This window comes from Crocodylus siamensis, chromosome 4 (genome assembly GCF_052110815.1).
Source record: "Crocodylus siamensis isolate JL-2025a chromosome 4, ASM5211081v1, whole genome shotgun sequence".
Taxonomy (NCBI): domain Eukaryota; kingdom Metazoa; phylum Chordata; order Crocodylia; family Crocodylidae; genus Crocodylus; species Crocodylus siamensis.
In genome coordinates, this window is record NC_143398.1 from 88,910,354 (window position 1) to 88,936,595 (window position 26,242).

At 42.8% G+C, this 26,242-nt stretch overlaps 1 protein-coding gene across 2 annotated transcripts in view; it reads left to right on the plus strand.

Annotated features, from left to right (window-relative positions):
- NUP205 (nucleoporin 205) overlaps window positions 1-26,242 on the plus strand; it is a 98,900-nt gene that overhangs the window by 15,560 nt on the left and 57,098 nt on the right. For both annotated transcript variants that reach the window (XM_090042823.1, XM_090042824.1), the window contains exons 4-13: window positions 863-1,007; window positions 6,227-6,386; window positions 10,101-10,329; window positions 11,529-11,693; window positions 14,516-14,691; window positions 19,583-19,699; window positions 20,533-20,670; window positions 21,713-21,863; window positions 24,406-24,611; window positions 24,957-25,139. In XM_090042823.1, the coding sequence (XP_089898949.1) occupies window positions 863-1,007; window positions 6,227-6,386; window positions 10,101-10,329; window positions 11,529-11,693; window positions 14,516-14,691; window positions 19,583-19,699; window positions 20,533-20,670; window positions 21,713-21,863; window positions 24,406-24,611; window positions 24,957-25,139 (1,670 nt within the window). The remainder of the gene's footprint in view (window positions 1-862; window positions 1,008-6,226; window positions 6,387-10,100; window positions 10,330-11,528; window positions 11,694-14,515; window positions 14,692-19,582; window positions 19,700-20,532; window positions 20,671-21,712; window positions 21,864-24,405; window positions 24,612-24,956; window positions 25,140-26,242) is intronic.

Genomic DNA, 26,242 nt, shown 5'->3' on the forward strand with positions numbered 1-26,242 from the left:
ATAATCTTGTTAGTAATGATTGTCAGATTTGAAATGCCAGCATGAAGTTTTAAAATGAATTAAATTGAAAATGGAGGTTTCCAGTGTAGATTAAGGTTAGGACAACCTCCCTTTCCAGTACATAATTTAATTGTTATTGAAATTTCGATTGTGTTTTTTATGTGCTTAAAATAAACATCTGTATGAAATGCAGCATCCAGAGGTTTGTTAAACTTGGTTTTTAAACCCTTGATATCCTTTAATATTTAAATTTGATTTTTAAGAGCAGATGCCCAAACATCAGGAACTCTTTGGACAGACCTGAAACAAACTGCATTGATGGTTCATAAAACAGAGCAGTGCACTAACACCAATATTTTGAGCTTGGAGGGTTTTTACTAGTTTTGTAATGTAATGGGCATGTCTATACACACCCGTTTAAGGTGCTTTAGCTCTATTTAAGGCACATTAAAGGTGTGTGTCTATACATGTGTGCCCTTATTGCACCTTAAAAATTGTGATTTTAGGCTGTTCGCACCTAAATTTGATACCTGCAAAAACAGGTATCAAATTTAGGCATGAATAGCTGAAGTGCATTAATGCACGTGTAGACTCATTAAGGCGCATTAACCCCATGTATGGACTGACTTGGGACTAACTTTAGTTCCATGTCAGTCTGTGCACACAGAGTTAATGTGCTTTTAATACATGCGTGTGTAGACGCAAGCCTAAATCACCTTAATGCTCATTAAGCTAAAGTGCATTAAATTTAGGCATGCCTAAATGCACATGTAGATGCACCCGATGATCATTAGAAATATAAAAATGCAATTTGTATATGTTGAGGCTTCTTTTGTGATTTTCATATTTTTTCATTCTGTAGGAGAGCACCAGCAGCCTCATTTCCCTGGCCTTACACGGGGCTTAGTGGCTGTTCTCTTGTACTGGGATGGAAAGAGGTGCATTGCCAATTCACTACGAGCCCTTGTCCAGTCACGGAGAGGCAAAACATGGACGCTTGAGCTCAGGTCTGTTTTTAAGTGCCTATTTTGGGAGAGTTGGATCAAGTGTACGTTTTATCTGTGCTGTTTATCTGTGGTTTTTAATTTTGGGGGACCTAGATATTTTCAGATTCTTAGCCACTTTGGAAAGCATAAAAGCCAACTCTGTTTATTGAGTCTGCTCTTGGGCTTTCTGAGAGTTAATTCCCAGCTCTGAAAAAGTACAAAAAAGATGTGGTGAATCCTTGTGAGAAAAATACCAACAGAATTTGAGGGAAATAGCATATGTAGGTTGGGATATCTCTGATCTAGTGGCTTGGTGGCAAAGTTTTGCTTAGGTGGCCTTTTTGTTATCAGTCTAACCTACTACTGTTTACTGTACTTGCTCAAATATAAGATCCTGATTATAAACTCCCCAGTAATTAGATTCTATATATGGAAAATGTAGAAATGTGATATATTTTCCAGGTATGGAACCTAATTATTGGATATTTGCTTTGAATTTGTTAACCTCATTCTGCTACAGCATGGAAAATAAATCTGGGGTGGGGGAGGGGTCAGATAGACCCTTTGCCTTCTTCCCCCTGCAGCCTTTTCCCCATCCTTGTTGGTAGACCCTGTTCTCCCTGAGCATATGGAAATGAGGAACACATTTGAAAAAACTGACCTTGAAATAAATGTAGCTGTAGTAATTTGCATACATGGTAGTAGCCATAGACTTAGTTTGCCCAGAAATGATGCATTTTAACCTTTTTTGAAGCTACTGCAAGTTTTAGCACAGGTACTCCATAAACACACTTTTAAGTAGCACTTTGGCAGGTGTTCAAACAGAATACAAGCTATGCATGATATTAATCCAAAGCCAAGAGGCTCATGATTTACCATATAGTTAATTGGGCTGGGCCTCAGAAGAGTCAACAGCATTTCTAGCCATGGTGACTCCATAGCTCAGCAGTGCTCAGTTTGTGCATGTGTGTACTCCAGATATCCCCCCTCACTGACAAAGGATCCGTGTGTTAATTAGCCCCCACTCATCATTAGAACCGTGTCACGAGTCCTGAGATCCTCCAGAAATGTATATGTGGATGAACTGCAGGGCAACCTGTTTTAGCTCCATGTAGGGGTGCACCAATAGAGATTTTTTGGGCCAATACCATTGACTGATTTTTTTTTTTATTTTATTTTTTTTAAACGAGCCATATCCGCCGGTACTGATCTGATTACTGATATACAACAGCCCTGCAGCATGGACAGCAGCTGGCTCTGGCTGGTAAATCTGTTGTGGGGGAAGGGGCATGGAAGGGGCAGATCGAGGCCCTCGACAGTGAGGGAGGGAGTGGGGTAGGGGCAGAGGCTGGCACTGCCCAGCTGGCATGGGACATGGGATGGAGCTACAAGTGGCTCATCTGAGGGTGTGTGAGGAAGGAGTGGCAGCTCCCACCCGGGAGGTCATGGGGGAAGTGTGCCCCTGGATCTGCATGCAGGATGAGGGAGGGCTGCTGCTGCGGGCTGTGGTTGGTGCCAGGCTTTTCCTGGAGGTGGGGCTGGACTGGAGCTGCACTGAGGGTGTGTGGCGGCAGTGATGGGATGGAGGCTATGGAGCAGGGGGTGCTGCAGCCACCCCAAAATTCACTGTAGCCCCTGTAACCCCCACTCCCAGTGCCACCCCCACCCACCCTGAGCACAGCCCGGCTCAGCCCCCACACTGGGAAGAGCCTGGTGCAGCCCCGGTCTGCAGTGGCAGCCTGTCCTCACTCTGTGTGCAGATCTGGGGGCACACACCCCATCCTGGGGTGTGTGCAGGGGCAGGAGCTGCAGCCCCCTCCCTGCACCCCCTGAACTAGCAGCTCACAGCCCCATCCTGTGCCCCGCCCTGGCTGGGCAGTGCCTGCCCCAGCCTCAGCCCCACTCCCTCCCTTACCACAGAGGCCTTGATCTGCCTCCCCCCACACCACTCCCCTTCTCCCACGACAGACTTACCAGCCGGACCCAGCTGCTCTCCATGCTGCAGGGCTGCACTTCCAACTGCCTGTGTGCTGCAGCTGTGGTTGGGGCTGCACATGCTCGTGGTATTTATTGGCCACGTCAGCCAAAAAATGCTGATTGCCAATACTGTAAATTTTCTTTATATTGGTGCCAATCCAAGTGGACAATAAGCTGAATCTGAGCCAAGAGTGCCTTGCTGCAACGAAGGCTAACAGCATACTGGGCTGCATTAGTAGGAGTATTGCAAGCAGATAGAGGGAAATGATTATTCCTCTCTATTCAGCACTGGTAAGGCTACATCTGGAGTACTGTGCCCCCCGCTGTGTGGGCCCCCTGCTGCAGACAGGATGTGGACAAATTGGAGAGAGTTCAGCAAAGGGCAGTGAAAATGGTAAGGTGACTGTGGGGGACATGACTCTGAGGAGAGGCTGAGGGAGCTGGGCTTAGTTAGTCTGGAGAAGAGAAGACTGAGAGGGGATTTTATAGCAGACTTCAACTACCTGAAGAGGGGTTCCAAAGAGGATGGAGCTGGACTGTTCTCGGTGGTGGCAGATGACAGAACAAGGAGCAATGGTATCAAGTTGCTGCAAGGGAAGTCTAGGTTAATTGTTAGGAAGAACTTTCTTGCTAGGAGGTAGTAAAGTATTGGAACAGGTTACCTTGAGAGGTTGTGGACTTCCTATCCTTAGAGGTTTTTAAGACTCAGCTAGACAAAACCATGGGTGGGGTGCTCTAGTTGAGGATAGTCCTTCTTTGAGCAGGGGATTGGACTAGATGGCTTCCTGAGGTTTCTTCCAATCCTATTTTTTAATGATTCTGCTAGCAAATTTCCTGTCAAGAATGACAGGGGAGAGGTGGGCAGGGACAGAGGCCTAAATCCAGCCCCCACCACCCCCAGCCACTCCCCTCCTTGCTCCACCCCCCATTGGGCAAGGGCCACTCCCTGCCTTCCTCCTGTTGCTTTGGGCAGGGGCCGGGACTACTTCTTGCTCTCCCCTGCCGCTTCGGGCTGGGGGGGAATCACTGCTTTGGGCCAGGACCTGCAACCATGGTGATGGCAGTTGCCGCTGTGGTGGGACACAACCATCAGTAACCCAGCCTACCCTTCCCGCTTCCCTCCCTCCCTTCTTCCCTGTTTTCTCCTCTTTCTCCCCCTCCCTGCTGGCTGTTGGGGGGGGGAGGGAGGCACTCTGGCCCCTGGCTCTAGGGGGCAGGGAGGGGGGCCAGGCCAGTGGTGTGGCCTTGGCCCCCTGCTCCATCCCCTCCATCCTGGTGGTTCTCTGGTTCCTGTCGTCTCCCTCTGCCTCCAGGGAGCAGGTGGGGAGGGGGTCCCTCAGTCCCCACTGGCGCTCCGCCATGTGTCTGTCTGTCTAGAGCACTCTGTTTTGCTGCCTCGGCAAGCAGTCGGTGTGCAAATAAAGTGTTATGGACAGACAGACTAAGGCTTTTATAATATTAGAATGTCTTCCATGGATTTGGATGTATTGGAAGCCCCAGGCTGATGTCTCTGAGTGTTAGGATACAGGCTGGTGGTAGTGGTACACATACTTGAATGATTGAGTTCTGCTCACTCAGTAGAATTTGGAACTGGCTACTTTTTCCTGAGACACAAAATTAAAAGAAAAACTGTGGTAGGTGGTTCCCATCAGGATGTTTGCCCAATACGGGCCGTGTTGTATGTGAGTACAAGACCAGCCTTTCTCCTCCCCACCATGTTTTTTTTGGGGGGAAGCCTCATCTTATATTGGAGTTAATACTGTATTTACTAAATCCTTTTTAAATGCCTTTGGCTTTATGGAATTCTGTTTGGCCAAAGAGAAACATTTTCATAACTACTTCTGACACTAAAAGCTGGTTTTTTTTCAAATAGAGTTAGGAATCCCTTGTAAAAGTGTTCTTTTCTGGAACCCTGGCTCTTCATACCTAATTTGACAAGGACAGATTATTTTTTTTTAAGGAATCTGTTGTCTGGGAAGATTACAGTACATCAGATGTATATTTTGACAGTGATTTATGTTGTTACTTCCCTAGAGAATATAGCATCTGATTGGAAACAGTTTCCTTATTTCTGGAAGCTTTTTGAGTGTCTCAAGGGACAGCAAACAAATACCTTTTGGATTGCACCTTAATTTTCATATGAAGACAGAGTAATGTTTTGCCAAACCAGTATATATAGCTGACATCTAATGAGTGGCCTCTTGATTAAGAGATATTGAATAAAATCTTTTTCAAGTGTGGGAGGGCTGAATTTCATCTTTTCAGGCTTATGATGAACAGGAAGCTTCCTGTAATCTGTGAGAGATGGACTTTGATCGTTCCCCCTTACCCATCTTCTCTGACTTCCAGTGCAAAATCTGCTTCTACAGTGTGTATTTTTCTGAGATAGTTATAATATACTAGAACTGGTATTAACAGGAAAAAAAGATAGTTATCCGTAGTCTTCCAGTTGCCTGTAAAATCTTAATATCTTTTTTCCCCCCTCTTCCTTCCTGGTCCCACATATTATACTCATATCCTTTTGTTTTGTTTTTAACTTAGGTTGAAAGTCCTTTGGAGAAGGAATAAAGCTCTTTTGTGAAATGCCTTATTTGACATTGGTACTATATGAATAATAACTCTACCCCTCGCTGTCTGTACTTCTCATTGATATAGATTCTGGAAGGGAAGGAACCAGTTTCAATGCTACTTTTAAATGGGCAGTTCTCCACTTCTGTCGAGGAAGTTAACTGATACATAAACTTCTTACTCACCAAAATAAATAATGTTCAATAGAATTTTGTTTTTTCATTACAAAGATTTGCATTTTGAAACTTCATAAATTGAAATTTTTATGTACAAGACCATTATATCTAGGATGTTAAATATATAGGAGTAAAAAGATTACTTGATTAGCATGGCTTTTATAGCCTTAAGGTACATTTGCCTTATGTGGTGAGCAGTGTCATTCAACAAAAAGAATTAAGTAGCTGCTTTGTTATAGGGTCATCTCAATCCCAAATTCTGGAAACTTTGCCATTTCAGGAGTCTGTAGACATTCATCGAAACACTTTAATGCTACTTACTGAGATATATGTATATATAAAAAATAAAATACTCTTTTAATTTCTCTCTGTACTTAACTGCAAAAAACAGAAAATTACATTTTCAAATAACTTCGGTAGGTTTTGTTCATTTTATACATTGCAGATTTCTTCTGTGGTGATCAGGAGTAGCATTATTTGCCATTATAGTTTTAAACATATTGTCTGTTTTCATTAAAGTCCAGAGTTGGTGTCCATGACAACACGTTTTACAGATGAGCTGATGGAACAGGGTTTGACTCAGAAGATCCTCACTCTGGTGTCTCATATTGATTTGAACAACGAGTTTGAAAAACTGCAGAGAGAGCGTGGCCTGGGCAGTGAGAAACATCGCAAAGAGGTAAATGAATGTTGTTCTACCGAATTACTGAAGAAATTCTGTAAGCAGTTATAAGTATGTATGTACTTAAATTTAGGTGGGTATTTTTTTGTAGTTTATTCACTTATTTAAAATGTACACCTTTTTTCCCCCACCTGCGCCTGCTGCCACTTGGGAGCAGATTGGAATGAGAGCACCAGGGAAGCAGTGGAGAATAGGAATGGCTCAGCCAGACTGTGCTCTTGATAGTCATGTAGGACATTGTACTGAAGAAAAAGAAAGTTCCCATGGGGAAGAAATTCAGTAGCTGACTGGTCTGTGTTGGGTAGAAAGATAGGTGGAGGACAGTCACAGGCTGGTCAGTTGGTTATTTCACAGCCAGTGAACACAAAATGGAACTTCATATTTTCGTGAATGGTTCTGGACTAGGACAGTTGTTAGGTACCTTTTATTTTTCTTCTGGTAGCAGTGGTTTTTTGTTTTTTTGCTAATGCCCATTGTTGCATTTAGATTATGGGAGTCTCTGAAGCCTGCATGCTGCTGCAGCCATTGCTGAGGTGGTAGGGGAAGAGCCAGCTAATTCCTGATAGTAGTTCTAGCCTGGAACTGGTCAGGGGCACCAAGATTTTTTTTTTTTTCCTGGCTAACTACCATGTCTTTTAGTACTTTTGTTTTCTCCTCTTTCTAATGATTCTGGTGTCTTTTTTTCCTTTATGTCTTCTGGTGGGTTGAAGTGAATGTCTTTCTCCCCACTCAAAAATTACCCCTGGGATGCTTCTTATTTCCTTCTCTCTGTCTCCTCCTGACCTTTCTCCCCCCTCTGCAAGCTATATATTGATGGATGAAATATTGTGGATAATTCTTATACTCCGTGCAGTGCCCAGTGTAGGTGGCTTACTACCTGCCTACCTGTTCTGCTTTTTTGCCCCTACTGCTATCAGAGCAACTTCTCTCTGCCTTCAGTAAAGGAAAGTCAAAGAGAAGAATAGAACAAATATAATAGGAAACATATTGTGTATCATTTAAAATGAATGTTGTTTTTACTTCAATTGCCACAAATTTAAACAGCAAATTAGAATTGAAAAAACGGATAACCAAGCTTCCAGTGTGATACAGACAGGGCAAAAGAGGGCCCAGTTGCTTGGGGAAATTATGCGGCTTTTCTATAATCCTTCAACATGGCAAGAAGCACCTCTGATAGTAAAAACTGAAAAGTGCTTGAAAATACAGAGTTTCTTCTTTCATTCTTTAAAGTTAAATGGGGATGGGAGTCCTTGTCTGCAGCAGGAACTACGTCAGACCTAAACATTAATAATGCACCTTTTATTTCTGAGCCTATTGATGGTAAGCTTTTTTCTGAAAAGTATAATGTATACAACCATGACATTGTGCACCCCCAAAAGAAGGAAAAAGTTTGTACATTGTGGGTGAGTCTACATGTTGCCGTACAGCAACATTGCTATGGCGCCGTGCTTTAGTACTACCTTTTGGAAGTACTACCTTTTGGGAGTACTAAAGCGTGGCGCGTGGTTAAATTTCACTACTGTCACCATAGTGGTGTGCTATACCTGTGGAGTGCACCACTACAGTGAGGTAGCCAGTGATCATTTGTAGATTCACATGATCGCTACATTGCCGTAGCATACCATATGACAATGTAGTGCATTGCTATAGGGCACCCTATGTCATGCCACTGTAGGAATCATATGAAGAATAATGATCTGTTAAAATTATGTATGTGAATGATAAACATGTATTAAAGCAGATGAGAATATTGATTTCAGAGCTCTGCTTGCTTCCACATGTTCCTTTTTTGACCATACTCCATAATCCTCTACAGATTAAATAAAACTCTGTGCATATGTGCACAAATCCATTGAAATGTTTTTCATTTGATTAGTAAAAGCGTAAGCACAACGAAAGTTGTGTACTGGTTGATTGCTAGTTTTGTTATTTAAACAAAAATAGTGGGTGTGCTCAAGTATGTTTTTAAAGATCTCTCAGAATTGAGTCGAATTAAATTTAATTTTCACTGGATCTTTCAGAGACCCTGTATCATTGATGTCAGAAGTATTTTTCAAATTTAAAGTTTTTATTTATCCTCTTCATTTTATGTAAAAGATTTTCCAATATGGGTTGCAAAAACTGTTAGCAGATAAAATGTATGTTTTTACTTTTTAAGTGTTTAAAAACAAGTGAGACATTTTGGTGTAACTGTTGGGGGGGGAAAAAGGCAAAACAGAACCCTGTTTGAGAGCAGGTGTACTGAATTTAACCCTAACGTAACATTTTGGAAAACAATTAGACACTTGCAGTCATACCCTTAGTATGGAGATGCTTGGACAGTCTTTATGTAGGTTTTCATACTGCTTGATTCATAATGTATTACAGATTTGTTTTATGGCAAATAGCAGTCATATGATATGTCTTAAGTCAGCAAACAATTTTGTTTGTTTGTATGTTCCTAGAATAAATTGAAGGGGTACAATTTGTGAGCAGTCTTAGAGGAGATCCTACCAAGGCTTTGAATACTAGTATAGATGTAGTATATGTGTTGGAAGTGTGGTCTGTGCGGTAAGAGTCATATACCTTGCTCTATACATTTTGGAGAGCATATAAATATGCACATTTAGAATTTGATAATTATTTTGTTAGTATGCATGTGTAAATGTAATTCACATTAATGGGGATTGAAGTGAAAAATTGATCTAATTAAGTAAGTCGTATTTTTGTGAGGCAGGCGGCAGGGTCTGTCTCTCTCCCTCTGAACTCCCTTTCCACGACTTTGATGGGAAGAAAGAAATGTTCAGCATTACCTTTTGGGGCGAGAGAACACCACAGACCACCCAGATGGTAAACTTGTACAGTACTGACTTTATTTTTAACAAGGAGTTACATAGTCACCTTTGCCTCACTAATTAACTTAGTAGTGAAGGGAACCCCCAGGTGATAAGAGAACTCTTTAAACCAGGGAGTGTCCTGGATGCTTCAAGCTATTTGTGTCCAGGCTGTGTATTCCCCACTAATTAACTCATTAGTGGGGTGCGTTGCCAACGTCTCTGCCGGTGTTGAGTAGGCAGATATCCCTGCTGCCATCTCCCTGTGTCTGATTGGGAACCTGGCTGTACTCTTGGCTGGCTGGTGGCGCAGATGGGCCCCATGCCACTCTCACTGCCTGTGTGCTGCCCTGGAGCCCTTTACTTTGGGGTTCTTCTTGGCGTGTTGATCGCTTGGTGTCCCGGCTCTCCCCTGGGTTTCCTGTCTTGGCCATGGGCCTCCAGGTGAGTACTCCGCCTTCTTACTTGCCAGCTGCAGCATCTCAAGGTCTGCAGTCCCAGGTTCTCTTGACTGTTGATTGCAGTCTCTCTCTCTCTGTCTCTCTTCAGCACAGTCCACTCTTCCTCTGGTGCCTGAAGGCAAAGTGTGTTCCCTCGCTGCTGGGCTTATACCAGCTGTGGTGGGATAATTACCCTAATCTTCCCTTGGTGAACAACTCCCTTCACCTGTGTAAGATGTTCTGTATGGCTACCTGCCCCCCTGGCTTCCCTAGTAACGGGGCTCCTGCCTGAGCCCCTGTTATATTTTTTTAACAAACAGCAATTTCATACATTTATTTTGAATGCAAAATGACAATGTGTAGTTGGTCCTGGTTGTATTGACCAAATGATCAACACAGGCCAAAATTGTTGATTTTATTGTGTGCAAAATTTAAATTTGATTTTTTTTTTTTTTAAGGTTTCTGACCTCATCAAAGAATGCCGACTATCATTAGCTGAAAGCCTGTTTGTCTGGACCTGCCAGTCACCCCTCAGCAAGGATGATACTCTCATACTTATTAGTTATCTGGAGAAAGTGACGGTTGAAGCTGATGGCTCACTGGACAGTGTTAACTTATCTCTTCTCATGGCTCTCCTTTACTGCTTTGATGTCAGTTTTCTAGAACAAGGCACAGAGGATCAAGAAGGTAAGGGTGGTGCTTTTCTGAGGATTTTAAAGTATGGATAATGGTACTTTACTATTTAACCAAATTTACTGCTGGTGATACTTAAAGTGAGTACTTATCATAATTTACTACAGTAAGGCATATACATTTCTGGAGTACACATAGCAAGCAGGATATTTCTTAGAATAATGAAAGTACTTCAGTGAGATGAATGTTAGCCTTAAGACTACCTGAGGTACAGTGCTTAGTAGTAGAGATAAAACTCTGGTTTGTTATGTAAGTTCAAATGAAAAGTGAATAGAGTACTTATAGCCAAGATCTCTTCAGTTTTAATTCTTGCTCTTTACAGTAGTTCTTCTCCCTAATTCACTTAAATTATTTGTGACTTCATTTCCTCATGTAACATGGGGCTGAGAGTAATTCTGACAGGGTGATGAGGCTTAAAATGTTTGTTTGTAATGCTTTTGGCAACAAAGAACTACATATACTTTAGTCTTTTTGCATGTATGTATTCTTATATTTATAGAGGAAATTGCCCAGTTGATGAATAGTTATATTGACTTGTTCATTTCAGTTATTAATTTCAGTTCAGTACATACAACAACTGCATAGAATTTCCTTTTTTAATAAAGGAGATGCAAGGGAGTGAGTAATTGCAGATTCATGCTGTTATTTCAGTGTGTAATGAGATACTCTTTTTTTTTTTTAAAATGAGGAGTCTGAGAACAGTGTTTGTTTCTCAGTTGAATATGATCCATAGGAATTGGTTAGTTCCCTTGCTATGGAATTTTCTTCCCTTTTAGGCTGATTGAGTCTGAATTTGATAATTTTAAGATGTTGTTGTAAGGTCACTAACAAAAGTTAGTGTTTAAGAGGGTGAAGCTCTTGGTTTTGGAAGGGGAAGTTTTGGAAGTTTTTAGGTTGATTTTGTTACTTTGATACACAGCTTCGTACATGCATTCAGAGCCTGTACCGGATGCTTTTATATGAAGGAATATTTTGATTTGAATAAAGCCTATTTAAATAGATGCATACAATAGATTATTTAGCCTTCAGGCCATTTGAGAGAATCAACTGATCAGTTAAAAAAGGTACAAAAAGTTAATTTTTAACTTTTAATAGATGATGAAGAAAGATTTATTTGTGATAAAAGTGTATCTAAGCTAAGAATACTAGCTATTTATTTTAATGGAAAAAATGATGATTCATTTGTTTTCTAGATTTGATGCACCAGCTGCCTCTGCTAACGGAAAGACAGTATATAGCAACAATCCACACTCGTCTTCAGGAATCTCAGCCGTGGAAACTACCAGGACTGCAAGCTACTGTTAGATTAGCATGGGCATTAGCTTTACGAGGAATATCTCAGTTATCTGATGTAACAGGTAAATTGATCCAAAGGAGCAGACTTGTTACAGCCACGCCTTCAGGATTTGTAAATGCTACAATAACTTATTTTTTGCATGATAAAGTTGTGTTACTGTTGTTCTGCAGTACTTGAAGTTTGGCTGTTGGGAATTGCATCATTTGAAATGTGCACAAGTTTAAAAACACTTGCAGTTTCATATGTAATATGCAAACTCCCTTTCACTTGGAAGTTAATGTGATACTAAAAAAATATGAGAGATTGTATCTTAAGAGCATTAATGTTACTTCATTGCCTAAATCTCTCATTTAAGAAACAAAAATAGATTTGTATCATAATCTTTTGTAGAGGTGTACTGATACATTGGTCCATATTGAATCAGCTCCGATAAAAGGAAAATTGACGTTGTCGGCAATCAGCTTTTTTTGGCTTATGTGGCTGATAATGTCGCCAATAAATGCTGTGTGCAGGGGCGCAGCAGCATGCATGGGGCCAGGAGTGCAGTCTGGCAATGTGGAAAGCAGTATCCAGCTGGTAAGTCTGTTGTGGGGAAGGGGCATGGGAGGCAGATTGAGGTCCCCACAGCAAAGGAGGGAGTGGAGCAAGGGCAGGCGCTGCTCAGGCAGGGCAGAGTGTGGAACAGAGCCTCAAGTGGTTTGTCCATGGGAGGTGGCTCTTGCCACTGCATGCACCCCCAAAGGAGGCATGAAAAGTATTTGCTCCCCAGATCTGTGTGTGGAACGAGGGCCCCCAGGCTCTTACCGGCAGGGGGTTGGGCCAGAGGTGCGCTCAGGTTGGGTGGCATTGGCTCTTGGGGGCGGGGGAGGGCTACAGAGTGGGCTACAGCCACACCAAAATTTGCTGTAGCCCCCCCAAAGCCCCTTCCTTCCAACGCTACCATTGCCTGCCCCAGCCCGACCCCCTGTGCCGGCAAGAGCCTGGCACTAGCCCCAGCCTGCAGCAGCAGCCCGCCCTCACCCCATGCACAGATCCAGGGGGTACACCATCCGCCCATGCCTTCCCAGCAGGTGCATGCAGCAGCAGGAACCACTCCCCATGCCCCTTGGACAAACTGGTTGTGGCTCTATCCCACCCCACTACAACTGTGCATCGCCTGCCCCAACCCCATTTTCTCCCTCCATCACAGGGACCTTGATCTGTGCCCCTCTTCCATTCCCCTTCCCTGCTCCCCATCTCTTCTTTCCAACAGATTTACCAGCTGGATGCTGCTCTCCAGGCTTCCGGGCCTGCGTATTGGCTATCAGATCTTTATCAGCTGATATGGCTCTTTAATAATTGGCCAGTGGTATCGGCCCAAAAAACCTTTATTGGTGCACCCTTGATCTTTCGCACCACAGGTTTCCCTCGTTTTATGCGGTACGTGCGTTCCCAGAGAGCAGCATATAAATTGAATTTGCATAAAGCAAACCCACTTTATAATGGAACAAATAGGGATACATTCCCATGGCAGTAAGGAAGGGAGGAGTGAGGCTGGTACTAGGGAAGGGGTGCAGTGTAGCCTGTTGGCAGCTCTGGGGGCTGCAGCAGGCAGCATAGTGGCAGGAACTGTGAGTGGGTGAGTGGCCCAGGACAGGGGAGCATGGCTCTTGCTTCTACATACCCCCTGGGAGGGTTGGCGGCTTGGGGGCTCTGTCGGGCTCTTCCCGGGGGGATGTGGGTCCCTGGATGTTTGTGTGGGACAACAGCAGACTGCAGCTGCAGGCTGGGGCAGGTGATGCTACCAGGCTCTTCCTGGCATTTAGCAAGCAGGTTGGGGGTGCAGTGGCAAATTTTTGGGGTGCCAGCAGTCCCTTCCCGGTGCTGCCACTTTATTCCTGCAAGCAAGGCTGGGGGTTGCAGTAGTGGCCCTGGGAGGGGGCTGCTGCCACCCCAAAAATCATTGTAGCCCCCTCAACATGCCCGCTGAGTGCTGGAGAGAGCCTGGAGGCGCCGCCAGCCCTAGCCTGCAGTGGCAGCCTGCTCTTCTCCTGCATGAAGATTTGGGGGCCCACACCACCCTGGGAAGAGTCTGACACAACCCCCCAGCCGGCAACCCTCCCTGGGGGGGCATGTAGAAGCAGGAGCCGGACCCCCCAGTCCTGTGTCCCACACCCACTCACAGTTCTGCTGTCTTGCTGCCTGTTGCAGTCTGAGGCCTCTGCTTCTCCTGCTCATCCCCTTACCTGCTGCAGCAGACCCGAGAACAGCTGACGCCACCTGCCTGCACCACGGAACAGTGCAGCCCATGGTCTGGGGCGAGTGGGGACAAGCGGAGCCTCGATTGCATGAGTGAATTTATTTCGCATATAAGGAATTTTGGGTAGAAAAAGGGTGATCGTATAAGAGTGTATTCGCATATATGGAACCCGCATAAATTGAGGGAAACCTGTAGTGAGTTTAAGCATCAATTCCACTATAGCTAGTTATGGAATACAGAGCGTTTCATGAGAAATATTTAACTCAATGTATTTCGTAGTTTGAAGTTTCCAGATTCTGCAGTGGGTCAGAACTGAATCTGTTCTAGAATAGCTTTCCTTTGATGTTAAAACAAAAGATCTTGATATTGTGAAGTTTGAATTAAAAGATCATTTTAATTACTAATTAATGGGACCCAACAGTATAATGAGATTTGGTCACACCAGTGTTGTGCAGTGAATTGTTCAGTGGGTTATATTTTGGAATGTGCCTCAATATTTGCATCACTGTTGGTGTCGACTCTTTTGTACATCAGAAAGACTTAAGTGGTTTAAGTTGGTTGATGAGCCAGAAACTTGAACCATATGTTTGTTGGGTTTTTTGGTAACAGATAATTATAATCTCTCTCCTTAATTCTCTCTATAGCTCTTGCAGAATTCACTGAGGCAGACGAGGCAATGGCAGAGCTAGCTATTGCTGATAATGTCTTCCTCTTCCTTACTGAATCAGTTGTGGGATCTGAAAATTTCTATCAGGAAGAATTTTACATTCGCAAAATTCATAACCTTGTCACAGACTTCCTTGCCCTCATGCCAATGAAAGTAAGTTGCATGTGTGTTGGATGGACAGTTAATGAGAATTTTGTGCATGCAATCCAGATTTCATATTCAGAACTATATAACAATTTTATAAAACTTAGAGTGTGTTCTAAGGCATCTAACACCATACTCTTGAAATGCTAGGACTCAGAAAACTTGCAACTGTTTGAAATGAACACAGTTTAGAGCTTAGTTTTCCAATATAGATTGATTAAAAATCCAACTTGGAAAGTATAATGACATTTAAAAAAACAAACTATGTTTGTTAATATTTATGATTTTACTGAATGTTACTGCTTTTTAAGGTATAATAGCACAGTTGGAGACTTGTGACTGAGAAAGGATCAGTGCTACAACCGTGCTGTCTCTGTAGGTTTTTACATTTTTTCCTAATTACAGACTTCTGGGGTGCTATCCTTTCCTGTAGTAGAATGTTGTCCCTGTAACAATATTCTGAATGACCAGAAACAGGAATGCTCCTGTTGCACAAGTGAAAAGTGATATACACGAAACAGTCTGAGCTGTTTCATTTGTATAAGACCTTGTAGCTATGTATTGCAAGGCGGAGCTCTGGGCAAAGTGCAGGATTTTCATTTAATTGGTGAAGGCATTATTTTGTGACTTTCACTGCATCAAGCTGTGCATTTTGGTTTGAGTTGCCAAATGATGATTGAAGTCTTCCTGTGTGTGGTTTGGATCTATCCTTTTCTTCATCTTAGGTTGGCAAAATGAAAATAATGTCTGGAAAGAAAACCCTCCTTAAAGCCTTAAGAATATTTCTGAGGGCACATAAGGATAATGTAGACTGTTTAACTAAGTGCTACTCTGCTTAAAAATATTTTTGTGTTAAATAGCTTAGCATTTAAATCCTTTTCCTGACCCATAGTCCAGGCTTGGCTCTAATAATATCAGCAAGCATCTTTTGTTTCCATAGCCTCATCAGCATGCTTCAGTCTTGTTCTGTAGCAACTACATGGAGTTATAGTAAGGCAGGGGTGTCAAACATACGACCCCTGGAGCTGTGTGATCTGGCCTGTGGGTCTCTGGACTGACTGCACATGCTGACCCTGTCTCTGTCCCTGTGTGCAGTGTATGGACTGGACCCTGCACACAGCACAGGTTGGTCTGGAATGAGGGCTGCATGCAGTGACCCTCTGGATTGGACCTGCATTCTGGCTCTGGGACTGGTCTGGATTGAGCTGTGTCGGAGCTAGCCCAGAGAGCCAGTCCGGCAGGGCATCATATGCAGTGCATGTCCTGTAGTGGCCCCCTGTGCTGTGTTCAGCACAAGCAGGTAGTCCAACTTACCATGTGTGCGCCTGTTAGCCCCAAAGCTAACTGTGCATAGGCACTCTGGAGACCTGGCATTGCACATGGCACAGCAGGTTCAGACTCCCTGGACACAGTGCACAGGGCCTGTCCAGCAGGGTGCTATATGCCTCCTGCACCCTGGACCCAGCTCCCTTTGTCACCTGAAGCACTGGGTCCAGCCTGTGTGCTGTGGGCAGTGCATGTCCCATGCTGGCCCTGTGTGAGGCCAGCACATGTTGTGTGTAGCACATGAGCTAGACTGGGTGCCTTGGGCATTGCACAGGGGGTTCAATCTCATTCTGGCTCTCAGACCAGCTCAGTGTCCCTTATCTGGCTCATGTGGTTGGATGAGTTTAACATCGCTGTAGGAAAATAATGTACTGTAACAGGCTGTGGCCTTTCTACGAAGGCTGTCAGCAAAGGCTATTTCTATAATGTAGATAATGTGTTCATTAGGAGCTGGACTTATTTCAGGTAGGTCTTTGAACACTTGCATTGTAGTAATGACTTTTATTTAGAAGTGGGCAGGACTTTTTGTTAATTAGTTGCTGATTTGTCAAAATTAAAGCTTTTCACTGGAATATTTTGGTTTTGACTAGAATTCTTTAGGAACAGAATTTGCTATCCAGGATTGGAAAGCAGGTCTGCCCATCAATTATGCTATTTCTTTTTCTGTTCGTGGTGAAATAGTTGCCTGTAAAATATATTTTCTTTCCAAATTCTGTTAGTTTGTGGTTGGCTTAGGCCCTGAAGCATAAGAGACTACCTGTAATTACACTATATAACTTTTGATGCTCTCTTTCAAAATATTGTGATAGTGAGGTTCATGGAATAATTATGCATAAAACAAGCTTTAAATTGTAAATTTTTTGCCTTTTAAGTGTCATTGGCTGTTGTTTGTATTTTGGATAGGTAAATAAAAATGCCCAGTTTTCCCCGATGTATGCCCATTCATTGTTATGGGCACTTCTGCCTTCTGTTTTGTATACTTCATTTTACTGCCTTCTCTTTACAATAAATACAGACAGACTTTGTGATCTCTTTTCACAAGAAAAATGTCTTTGTCTGTCATTTTTTCCACTTATCTCTGTACTGTTAGTTCCATTGTATCCTTTCTTGAATTAGAGTGACTAGAAGTGAATAAGGTGTTTATTCAGGGTTATGTCTATTGATCTATCTATAAAAATAGTAATTTTGGCATTACTTTTTTACTGCCTTATTAGTGAATATCTTTACATTGGTGTACTTTGATTGCTGGTGCACGAAGGGTAGTCTTCATTGAGTTGTCCATGATGATGTGGTTTTTTCCTGCGTAGATGCAGTTAATTTAGAATCTCAAAATATATTTTCATAATTCAGATATTGTACAGCAGCAGGGGCCAGCCTTTTTTGGCAGACATGCCCCAAGGTAAGCACTGCACCCTCCCCAAGTACCACTAATCTCCTTCCCCTGTGCAGTCTGCTGCTGTGCTATCTGCACTATTTGTCGCTGTGTTTTCTGCTTCCTCCCTTATCTGTTGTGTGCCACACGTAAAGGCTGTCCTTGCTACTTGTGGCACTTGTGCCGTGCGTTGGCCACCCCTGTGTGGGTTACATTCACTTGTCAACACTGAATTACATCACTGCTGGACTGAAATGTCATCTAGCTTTGATTAGGTTCCTTAGTTTCTTTAGTCTCCTTTAGTCTTGACTTCATTTCATTTTCAAGTTTTGATATTTTGCAGCTCTTAACCTTTTTTCCAGGTCATTAATAAATTACAGAGCAGCAGTCTTTCAAACTTTTTCAGCACATCTGTTTACTGTTTAGCATCCTGAGAATTGATTCTTGTTTCTGGTCTTTTGCTTTTTTTCCCCTCAGCCTCTGCTTAATCCATGCTAAAACTTTCTCATCCAGTGATTTGTTTGCTTCTTGTGAAGGAGTCTGTTAACAACAAAGGCTTGTTGAAATTCAAAATAAATACTTAAAGCTGTTTTTCATTTATCCAATAATTTGTTGACATACTCAGACAATTCTAGGAGAGTAGTGAAAAACAGTTTTCCGTTACATATAGTAGCTGTGGCGTGTTTCCCTCTCTCCTTTCCTGTGTCTCCCTGACATAGTGCATTCATCGAGGCACTTTTAATTGATTCAAATAGTTTTTTCTGGCACCAAGACTGATATATAATCACCAGGTCCGAAAGACAGAGACAACTTTTGTTGCTGTTTAGTATAAGTGTTCCTTGAGAAATATTGCAGTTTTCAATTCCATATGCAAGAGGTCATTCCATACTGCTTCCTCTGTTTCCACTGCACATCCATGGGGATGATGGTCTAATTCAGGGGTTAGTAGCATCTCTGTGTTGGATCTGGGCTATGAGTAGTAGGTTGCCAATCCCCAGTTTAATTAAATCTTTTTTTTATTTTGGTACAGAAATATGTAGCATTACAAATAATGAAGTAAATTTTGTGTCTGTTTCAAAGCATACTGAAGTAATTGGAAAATGGAGTTGGAGTTAGACGCTTGTTGCTGATTTTGAGGGTCTTGAGAGAAAGAAAGTGATTAAATATTTCTTTGAATATTGGCTATGTAAAATTATTCTTGGACCATCGGTCTATATGTGTGCTAATAGTGGGATTCATGTATTGTGTACAAGAAAGATCAGATTCTTCTGGCTAGCATTGTCTTTTGGGACCACCTTTACATCCTGCTTCGTCTTGCGCTGTCCACTCTTCAGGGGTGGGCAAGTATTTGGGCACAAGGACCACATGGGTGGTTTTGACGAGCTGTCACAGGCTGGGTCAGCACCCTTCCTCCCTCCCCACCCCAACCCCCCATGGGTCCCCACATGGCTGTTCTGCTCCCCTTACTTCCAGCTACGGCTCCTGCTCCTGCCACACCGCTCTGGGAGGGTTGGTGGCTTCTACCCCAGCGTGTGAGGCTCTGGCTCCTGCTCCCAGCTGCCTTCTACCTGCTCTGCCTGCCCATGGGTGGCTGCTCATTGCGCCTGGTAGGTGGAAGGGTGAAGGTAGTTGGTAGCGAGGGGCCTTGCACATGAGAGAGATAGCAGGGCATAGGAGGCAAGCAGCACTACAGAAAAACTGTAGCAGGGTGGCAAAGTGGGGCACACAGGTGGAGGGTGCCCCTTTGCTCACCCACTGGTTACAACTGGATGCAGTCACGTGATGGGATGGGTCTGGTCTGAGGATTCTAGGTTGCCAACCACTGCCTTAGGGTATAAAAGGTGGAGGAAACCTAATTGTTCCTCAAGTCCTCTGCTAATACAGGGATCCACAGTAGGAGGGAAGGAAGGATCCAAATGGACAAACACCTCAATTATTTCTCATTGATTTATACTGAAACTTCATTTTTCCCACTATTGGACAATAAGAGAACAAACAAATGCAACATTAAATAATTCCATAACCTGGCAGTGAATTTCACCATTTATTACAACATTAGCAGTTTATTAAGACTATTTTAAATAAGTTTTATAAAACTTATTTTTATATTGCTATTTTTATTTTTTAATAGGATTTTTGGATAGCTCTTTCATTGTTGGCTAAAATAGATTCTCATTCTTCTTTACCTCATAAATTGTGTAGGTGAAACAGCTAAGAAATCGTGCAGATGAAGATGCTCGTATGATCCATATGAGTGTGCAGATGGGTAATGAACCACCTATTTCCCTCCGGCGGGATCTGGAACATCTAATGCTTTTAGTGAGCTCTCTTTTTTAATTACTTTGGCACAAAAGAAGTATTTTGGGCTTTTTCTGTTGTAAACATTTAAGACATTTTAATAGAAAAAACTCTTTGAATAATGTAGTATAATGTTTATCATGCCTTAACTATTTTCCATTAGAAGTGGAAATCTTCATTTTTTTTGGTTTAATTAGATGTAAAAATTTTCATTAACTACTTTGTAGTGGTATGAATTTGCTGACCTGACATTTCCTACCCTAATCAAAATCAGTTCATTCTTTTCAATATGTAAATATTGTGCTATTTTGTTACCTTTACTTCACTATGATGCTTAAAGTTCCTAGATACCTTTTACAATGACATATATTCTACAATTATAGGAAACGTGAAAATCCTCTCTCTATAGCTGTAATGAACCCTTAACATGAAGAATTTGTAGTAAAAATTATTTTGAAAATTCCTTTATTTAGAGATCAATTAAAAGCTTCTAATCCTCACGCTAAGTTGTTTATTCTAAGATCATTGCACAGATACCCAAATGCTAATTTAGGATGAAACATGGGTCTGTTTGTAGCACGTTTTACAGATAATAGACAGAGGGGGAATATCATTAAAACTTAAATATTTAAGAGACTAGTATATTTCAATTTTAGTTACACTGTGGCTGTGGATTGTTAAGAAACTGCCATTTTCAGGAATGGAGTTTTAAATCATGAAGTATTAACTATGAGATGACTTAATCTTTTTGGGTTTTCAGGGTTGTGTAGAACATGCTCTCTGATAATTATTGTCTTTGCCTTTTATTCGCATTGGTATTTTTCTCTTCAGAAACTCATTTTTCTTTCCCTTAGATTGCTGAGCTGTATCGGAAGGATCCATTTAATCTGGAGCTTGCCCTTGAATACTGGTGTCCTTCAGAGCCTCTCCAGAGCTCCACCATCATGGGGTCTTATCTTGGAGTAGCCCATCAGCGACCTCCTCAGCGTCAAGTTAGCCGAATTCTACTGCCTTTCTCAAGTTTTGAGGGAAAAATCTTGTTTTAGTTGTCTCATTTGTGTGTCATTGTCCTTTCATGCTTTTAAAAGCAGCAGTAGTCTTTCCTGGGATGTAGGAAATGCTCAAGTGTTCTAGTGGAATTACCAGACTACTCTTATATGGTCTTAAGGACCTGTTATTTGTTTCTGAGCTACTGTCCCATTGCTACCAATCTGTATTAAATAGCTGCTATTGACTTAATACCAAGAGAGCCATCTCCAGTTGTCTTGAGTTGTGGATTGTCCCCATAGTTGTCATTGGCATCAATAGGGAAGAATCTAATGTTTCAGAATTCTTGTTATGCTTGAGTGCTTAATTTAAAATGTTGATACAAGAAGCTACAGTTGCCCAGTTAAATGCTAATAATAATGATATTTGCATTTCTGCAATAGCATCTGTTATAGCATCTGATAATCTTGAAGTGTGCTATTGATATACCCTGGGAAGAAAAATGTTAGGATGCATTTATGGTTGAGAGTATGTATTGGCATCCTACATATAAAAAAAAAAAAATACAAGGATACTATACTTATTGAAAAAATAAGAACCCAGGAAAGACAGAGTGCAATATTAGACTTAATAGCAATTCAGATATATTAAGGCAAGAAAGGTTAAGACATAGAAACAACAATAATTCTGTGCTGTAGTCACATCATGCAATAGTAACACAGTTATTTAAAGCCTGTGTTCCTGGATTAGATTTATTTTTAAAGACATATTACATTTTCCTCTCATGGAATCAAGACAGGTAATATAATGAAAAGTTATTACATGTGTCTATATTGTTTAATATTTATTCCTTTGCAATAACTTGAGCTATCTTGTTTTATCTCTTTCCTGTTCAAAACATGAAATTTATATTCAATGAAACTGAAAAGAGAGTTCACAAGTATATTATTTTGGAGTAACCAGATGTTTTCTTCTGATGGTGGTGGCTAGTTGATATCACCCCAATATAGGTGTTTGTTTATAAACGATCACTTTTTTTTGTTCCAGGTTGTCTTATCAAAGTTTGTTAGACAAATGGGAGACCTACTTCCCCCCACAATTTATATCCCATATTTGAAAATGCTTTGGGGATTGGCCAGTGGGCCCCAATGTGCTCATTACTGCTTCAGTTTGCTGAAGGTCAATGGCAGCAGTCACGGTAAGAAAGGGGTCTGACAGTAGGCCTCACCTCCCAACTCTCCTTCTCTACAACAAGGCTGGGCAAAAAGCAGCCGGCAGGCTGGATGTGGCCCACCAGGCCATTCTATCCAGCCCGCAGGACCCCTAAAAATTTAGAAAATTAATATTTATCTGCCCCTGGCTGCCTGTGATGCGGTCCTCAATGGCTTGCCAGAACTCAATAAGTGGCTCTTTGCCTGAAATAATTGCCCACCCCTGTTGTGTAGTGAGCAAAGCACACAGACTGAGCGTGTGTGTGTGTTTGTATGTGTGGTGAGCAAAGCACAGTGTGTGTGCAATGAGGGAGGGAGAGGGAGAGCATGTGTGTGTTTGTAGGGTGAGTCCCACAAGCACCCCTCACCATATACATGCACCCCCCCTTGCACTGCCAAACATGCAGACTACCATATCCACACACCTATCCACACCCACACACCTCTCCGCACCCGCAGTATACCAGAGTAAGACTTAATTTAATCTATTGTGCAATCACCTCTATGTACACTACACAAACACTTTTTCCTGATTTACATGTATTTTTTAAAATCAAATTAATGAATATTGTAGATATTTGATTTTTAGAATATAATTTGGTGTTTTTCTGGTTCTGAGATGGCAAAACCCCTTGCTGAAAGGCGTATTTCTGGGGGCAAAGGGAGGGGCATCTGCTGACAAAGGTTGGGGGGTGGCGGGCGGGACTCTGGTCCCAAGATGGTGACCAGGGAGCGAGGCATCTGTCAAGGGGCAGGGCTACCCGTGCAGCCCTTGACAGCTTGCCAAAACTCGGTAAGCGGTCCTCCACCTGAAATAATTGCCTTCCCCTGCTCTACAAGGTAGCCAGTAGAGTTCGGTGTGAGATTTATTGTGGTTTAATACTTGGTTAGTTACTGTTAACCATGCAATCATGGATGAAACTCAGGACTTCACTTTGAAATGTATCCTGCCTTAAAATACTAATTAAGTTATGTAAATTGAAGTTTGAGTTAATTCACTCTTGTAACATGTTTAAACGGGCTATACTTGTAAGATAAACAGGTGTTGTGTTATACTGAGTATAACATGACAAAGGCTCTCTTCTTAATAAATACTGGCAATGTAGATTATTTGACATAGTGATATAGGAGCCCAATATATGACACTAATGTCTGCTGTGCTTTCATACTATGTTGTCAGGTCAAAAATACTACTTGATTAGTATTGTAATGCTTAAAATGTAAACAAGTTTTGATTCATAGCACAAGAAACTTAGTTTTTACTTGCTTATCATATCAATAATGCCATAGCTATGAAAGAAAAGAGCACAACTGAGCACACAGCTTAGTGAACTTTATTTTCTTCTCTGGTTTTATTTTGATTTTGAACTGAATGCTGCAATCACTTTCTCAAATCTGGCATTCCATTGTAGAATATAGGGTGATAAGTTTGGAAACAGAGGGAAAGACTAGTTTTTTAGGTGTAGCAGACTCCTATCTTTTTTTTCCGTTTTCTTAGAGCAAGTGACTTCACTTTTTGAATGCTTTTAAAGCACTTAGGACATTGTGGGCATTATCAAAAAGAATGAATAACATTTTATCCATAGTTAGTACGACTATAATTATTTTAGGGAAAACTGAGTTTGGGATGTGTGCACATGCACACACACAGGCATGTGCACACGTGCGCTGGGACACTGTGTGGCAGCGGGCAGGGCTGGAATAGATATCAGGAGTGTGGTGCCTTTGTCACTGGAGCAGGGGCTGCAGGCTGGGGCTGGGATGCACTGGAGAGCGTGGTGCCTTTTCTCATCAGGGACAGGATGCAGACTGGGCTGTGGGTGTTGCATGGGCTCTGTTTGACTCATCTGGCCCAGTGCTGCCACTTGCAGCCACATTCTGGCTCTGCCCCCTCCAGGCTGGGCAGGTTCAGCCAGCTCTGGCTTCACACCCCGCTCCCTGGTTAGGGCAGGGTACTGCTGGGCCACGCTGGGCTCTTTGCGTGGGGCCTGTAATGAGTTTGGCCTGGCCCTGAGGTGCACAGCCAGGATGCGGCTGCAGGTGATGCAGTGGGGCCAGAACTGTGAGCCAGAATGGGGCAGATGGAGCTCGTTCATGCAGGGCCCCCAGCCCAGGTAGCATACTGGCCCCAGCTCTAGCCTGCACCCCCTTAGCTCCAGGGACAAAGGCACCCTGCTTCCCAGTGAGTCCTGATAGCTGCTCCAGCTCTGTTCACTGCCACACACGTGCAGACACTCACACACTCCACCCTACAGCCCCTAGGAGTGGAGCTAGGCAGGACAGCCCAATCCAGGACTTTTGCTTACATGTTCTCCAACATTTGGGGTGCTGAGGAAGCCTATAAAATTTGGGACTGTCCTGGCCAATCTGGGCCATTTGGTCACCCTATCCACCGAAAGATGATTTCTTGATACTTGAATTTCCAGAATGCTGGGCTGAGTGGCAGTTAGATTTTTCCTTTAAAGTTTACCTCTGTTGCCACATGCAAAAGGGCAAAAGTTTTTAATAATCAATTTGATATTTTTCTAGCTGAAAACATCCAAGGAGCAGGTGGGAGCCCTGTGTCTTGGGAGCATTTTTTCCACTCCTTGATGCTGTATCATGAGCACTTAAGGAAAGACTTGCCAAGTGCAGACAGTGTTCAATACCGTCATCTCCCCCTGCGAGGCATCACCCAGAAGGAGCAAGATGGACTGATTGCATTTTTACAGCTCACAACTACTATAGTAAAGTGGGTAAGTAATACTTTTATTTCTCCTGTTCTGCTAATCCATTGCTATATCTCGTCTTGCAAAAACGATTTGAATTGGTGTGTAGATCTTTGTTTGTATGTAATTCAGTAGCGGAGACATTTGCCTCAGATGATTCATGGGTCAAATTCAGCTGGCTCTTTTATTTTTAAGTAGTGCTTGCATTAGAGTGATACTCCATTTTCCCTAGTTCTTCAGTGCATTCAGCTAATAAGCAGCTGTTGCCATTGCTAAGTCATACAAAGTAGATTATGCAAAATAGGCTTTTCCAAGCAACAGTGATAACCAGCATATATATTTTTTTCTTTTCTTTTTCTGTTTGATGTACAGAGTGAGAATGCTCGTTTGGCCCTTTGTGAGCACCCCCAGTGGACCCCTGTAGTAGTCATTTTGGGACTTCTGCAATGTAGCATCCCTCCCATTTTGAAAGCAGAGTTATTAGAGACTCTCACTGCCTTTGGAAAATCTCCTGAGATTGCTGCTTCACTCTGGCAATCGCTGGAATACACCCAGGTATTTTAGGATTTTCTAAATTACTTAGCACTGTAGCATATGAGTCTTGCTTGAATTCTAATGTATTCTTAAATTATGTTCTTACCTTGTAGCTGTAATATATATTTTTCCTAAGTTATCTTGTAAATCACTTATTGGATATTAAACTCATGTTGCTTTTATTTTGAAGATTGTTTAAAACCATGAAAAAGAGATGGATGTAGGAATCTTAGCGCACATCTACTCTGAGGTGATTCTAAAATACTGTATTTACCCGAATCCAGGATGCCTCTGAATATAAGACATCCCGCCGCCCCCCCCCCCCCCCGCCCTGCCATATTTACATTCTGTCCATGGAAGATTCCCCATTTCTTATAATAAATATATATATTATAAAATAACAAATTTACACTTTCCCATGGATATAATTTGATTAGTGAAGACTGTTTTTTGATTTGTCCCCAGACACCTGTGGTAGGGAAAGCAATGGTGGGGAGTGAGGGGCCAAACCCACCCCTTTCCCTTCCTGCCTGCTCCAGTTCCTTTCCCCCTGTACCTTTGCCTGACCCCTGCCACCACCCCTCCTTCTGCCCCCTGGTAGCTGCCCTTCCACTTTGTGCCCCCCAGTCCCTCACACCCCATGTGCTTGTACCACAACCATGCCCTTCTACCCCCTGCTCCCACCTGCTGCCCTTGCCACCCATCCCTGTGCCTGCCCTTCCAGCTGCTTCTTCCCCTCCACTTGCCACCTATGCCTGTGTCTGACCCCTGCCACCTTTTCCCCGCAACGCCTGTTGCCTGCCGCCCCACTGTGTACACCCACCCCTTGTTACTGGCCTTCTTCTGCTCTCCTCTGCTTTGCTTTGCTGCAGCTCCAAGACAATCAACAGCAGTGGTGGCTCCACCTTAGACTCACCTTGCCTGGCCAGGGATAAGAAGGGGCAGCAACTTCAGGTTGGGTCAAGGCTCCCAGGGCTCAGGCTGGGACTGGAGCAGGAGCACAAGCTAAGGCAGGTGTGGGGGAAGGCAGGCTGTTTAGGAGGTATAGGGCAAGCTGGGTGTGAGGCAGCTGGTGCAGCCTCCCCTACGCTTGCTGTGCTGTATACTCCCTCCTCCACTGCACA